Source organism: Cyprinodon variegatus, unplaced genomic scaffold, assembly GCF_000732505.1.
Source record: "Cyprinodon variegatus isolate N-32 unplaced genomic scaffold, C_variegatus-1.0 Scaffold933, whole genome shotgun sequence".
NCBI classification, from domain to species: domain Eukaryota; kingdom Metazoa; phylum Chordata; class Actinopteri; order Cyprinodontiformes; family Cyprinodontidae; genus Cyprinodon; species Cyprinodon variegatus.
Genome location: NW_015151386.1, coordinates 200,380 through 203,648, shown reverse-complemented (window position 1 = coordinate 203,648; position 3,269 = coordinate 200,380). Strand labels below are relative to the sequence as shown.

Below are 3,269 nucleotides of genomic sequence, written 5' to 3'. Positions count from 1 at the left end.
AAAAAAGTACTCCAGAGTGTTGTTCAGCATGGGGGTGAGTAGAAAATGAAGGCTAATCATGTTTTGGGTGTACTATTCCTTTAAATATACGATGAGCCTATATAAAGACCATTACTTCACTATTTTGTGTTTCAAGTTTTTAGCTTTTAATGCACAGTCTGCTAATGCAGCCAATCAAACTGCAGAAGTCTTATCTTATTATTATTGTTATTAGCTCTTATTTACAATAATCATAAGTCTAGTATTTGTTTGCATAGAAGTGTAGCATAAAATCAAGTGATGCTTTTAACAGATCATTATGTGAGATGTTTATAGACATCGTCTAGGTTTCACCTATATGTCACAAATCTCATGCTAGCTAGATAACATTGGAAATACCGCAGTATCAGAGAAAGATAATCCTCCACATCTTCAAACAAGGAAACACAAGGGGGAAATGGAATTGTGTGACATCATAAAACACATGGAGCAAAGTTGTTTTGTTATTTGTACTAGTCTGCGTTGTTTTCACATCCGTCCAGGTGGAGCTGGAAGAACTTGTAAAAAAAGAGCACGCCAGGATCGACAGTCAGGACAAAAATGAGACAGCTGGGGAAAGCAAAGGAGCCGCAACCAAGGGGGACCCGGGTTCAGCTGAGCTAAAAGCCAAAGCAGAGGACTGACCTGTTGAAGAGCGGCCTTGTTTACATAAACAACCGGAGGTTTATTCTCTAAGAATGAGAAAAAGAAGCAGCATCTGGTTTCTCTTAGTCTATCCTCTGATCTGAGGACAGATGCTCTAATTATACTATTGCTTATTTCAGTCATTTGCACTTTACTAACACAATGTTTTTCACAAGCTTTTGTTTTTTTGGCTCTCTGACCAACAAAATATGACTACATGGATTTCAGCTCAAGGTGTTGGAGATTTGTTCCTGCTTCGAAGCATAAATGACTCGCTTTGTTGATGAGCTGAAACGCTGCGTTTTCATTGGGTGTCCTAACGATCTGCCCCTAAACTAAATGTAGTTCATCTGATAAAACTGTCAAAGTGTTTCCGTCAGAAAAGTAACTTCCTGGTGGGTGAAAATGTTGATAAATCTGAGAGACCTTGGTGGAAGCTTTAACTTCACTTTTTTTCCCAACTATCAGCGGTTTTAACAGTGGTTAAGCTTTTAATTATTATTTTGTATCAGCTTTCTTTTTGTTTATATATGATTTTTATGTTGATCTTAGACCAGAAATATTTGAAATAAGATTCCTCAGTAGAGCTACTACTGGTTTGTTTTTTCTTTCCCACCACAACAAGATAAAAAGCAATATATAGATAAAGAAGTACCTAAAAAAAAATAAACAGATGTTAGTGTTGGAAAAAATGTTCATATCTTGCATTGTGATGACAGATTTAATGAGAGTTCTCTGAGCATTAAACTTTAACTTTAAATTTCCTGCAGCAGATGTTCCCTTTCTTAAAAAATGTTCGTTTTGTGTCATTGGAAAGGTTTGTCGTTATGTTGTCCTTCTTATGAATGCAGTGAGCTGAGAATGATGAACGGTTGAAACATCAGACTGAAACTCTAGTTACCGGACTTTACTCCTTCTAACAGTCATTTATTTCATCTTGATTTACTCAGGATTTCCTTTCCAATTCTTAAACTTTTTTAAGGTCAGAACCTATTTTTAACCCAACCAGATGTTCTTGTTTTTTTTTAATCTAATCTGACCTCCCATAGCCCCCTAAATAATCTGTGGAAATTTCTTAATCAATATTTATCTTTGGCAGTGAGCTGATGGAGGTTTCTTTAGTTCCCCCCAACCGATTGTCTGATTTGAGTCAAAGTCTCTGAGCTGCTCTTAGACTTTAATATTACTTCCAGTCAAAAGAAGCATCCTGGTAAAATTGACTCAGAAACTAAACCTGCCAGAGGTCTATGACTCATTTTGGGTTTAACTCTGTATTCAGCTGCCTGTTAAAAAAGTTAGAGCTTAAACTATTACACTGCAGTGCAGCAAACAGGCCTGAAGAGAATCCATTGCAGGACTCTGTAACCTTTACCATCCAGATAGTCATCATTTAGCTCAATAAAGCTCCATTAGAGACGCAAATGTTGCACGGATGTCTGGAAATATTAAACAAAACTCTGATAAACATCTTTCTTGTCTTCGGTGTTGATATTTGGGGGAAAAATATGCTAAAAAGGACATTATTTCCAAACTAATGACAGGGAGAACATTAACAAACAACAATCAATATAAAACATATAATACATAAATTGTACTGTGCATGTATAATTTAACTCAAATCTATTAGAGGTAAGTTCAAAAAGGAGGTGAGGAAGACGTCAACACTTTTTTTTTTTTCTTACTTCCAACCCTTTTTACCCTCAGTCAATTTTATTTTATATTGCATTTATTACATCCTTAAAACAGTATAGATGACCCATATATACACTTTCATTGACAGATGCACATGCATATGCAATTATATAAATCCATGTTCACATCTATCCCTGCCCTCTAGAAATATTTAAAAGTACTTTTTATAGCTTTTTTTTTTATTAGATATAAGAAATTTACACTATGCTTTGTGTATCTAGCTGAGCTGTGAACAAAGGCACTCCACAGCTAATACTTTATTGTTCTTTTTCTTTTAAATTCATATCTTCCCTCATAGTATATCCATTATTTACTTCTCTGAACATTTCTTAAAAGTTTTTGGCAGTAATTTTATATTGCTTCATACATAATCTTCGCAGTTTTGTATTTTACCAAATCTAGAATTGTCAAAGTATGAGAATTTATATAGAATACTGTCGTGTGAAAAAAGCTTTCCACCATACATTCTATCCATCCATCCATCTTCCATCACGCTGATCCCAAGCAGGGTCACGGAGGGTGCTGGTGCCTATCTCAAGCTGTCTATAGGCGGGGTACAACCTGGACAGCTCGCCAGCTCATCACAGGGCAACACAGAGACAAACGGGACAAACAACCATTCACGCACACACTAACACCTAAGAAGAATTTAGAGAAGCCAATTAACCTAACTGATGTTTTTAGATGGTGGGGGGAAGCCAGTAGCCTCGTGAGACCATCCTGATCTCGCGAGCTTTCAAGGTTTCACTCGCAGATCAGTGTGGCTACTTTCTGTTAAAGAAAATTTGGAGCCGTTCACCAAACGAACGTCCAATCAGTGTTGGCTTTGAGGCGGGTTGAGGTGTAACGCAACGAGAAGCGCGACAGTTCAGTCTAAAGAACATGGCGGCTTCAGCCGATGAAACTAGCGTTAG

The 3,269-nt window shown here is 36.9% G+C and overlaps 1 protein-coding gene across 1 annotated transcript in view; it reads left to right on the top strand.

Moving 5' to 3' along the window:
- Positions 1–1,685, top strand: part of sirt2 (sirtuin 2) — a 10,815-nt gene extending 9,130 nt beyond the window's left edge. Inside the window, exon 16 of the mRNA XM_015398409.1 lies at positions 522–1,685. Coding sequence (XP_015253895.1) covers positions 522–662 — 141 coding nt within the window. The 3' untranslated portion in view covers positions 663–1,685. The remainder of the gene's footprint in view (positions 1–521) is intronic.
- The last annotated feature ends 1,584 nt before the right edge of the window (positions 1,686–3,269 follow it).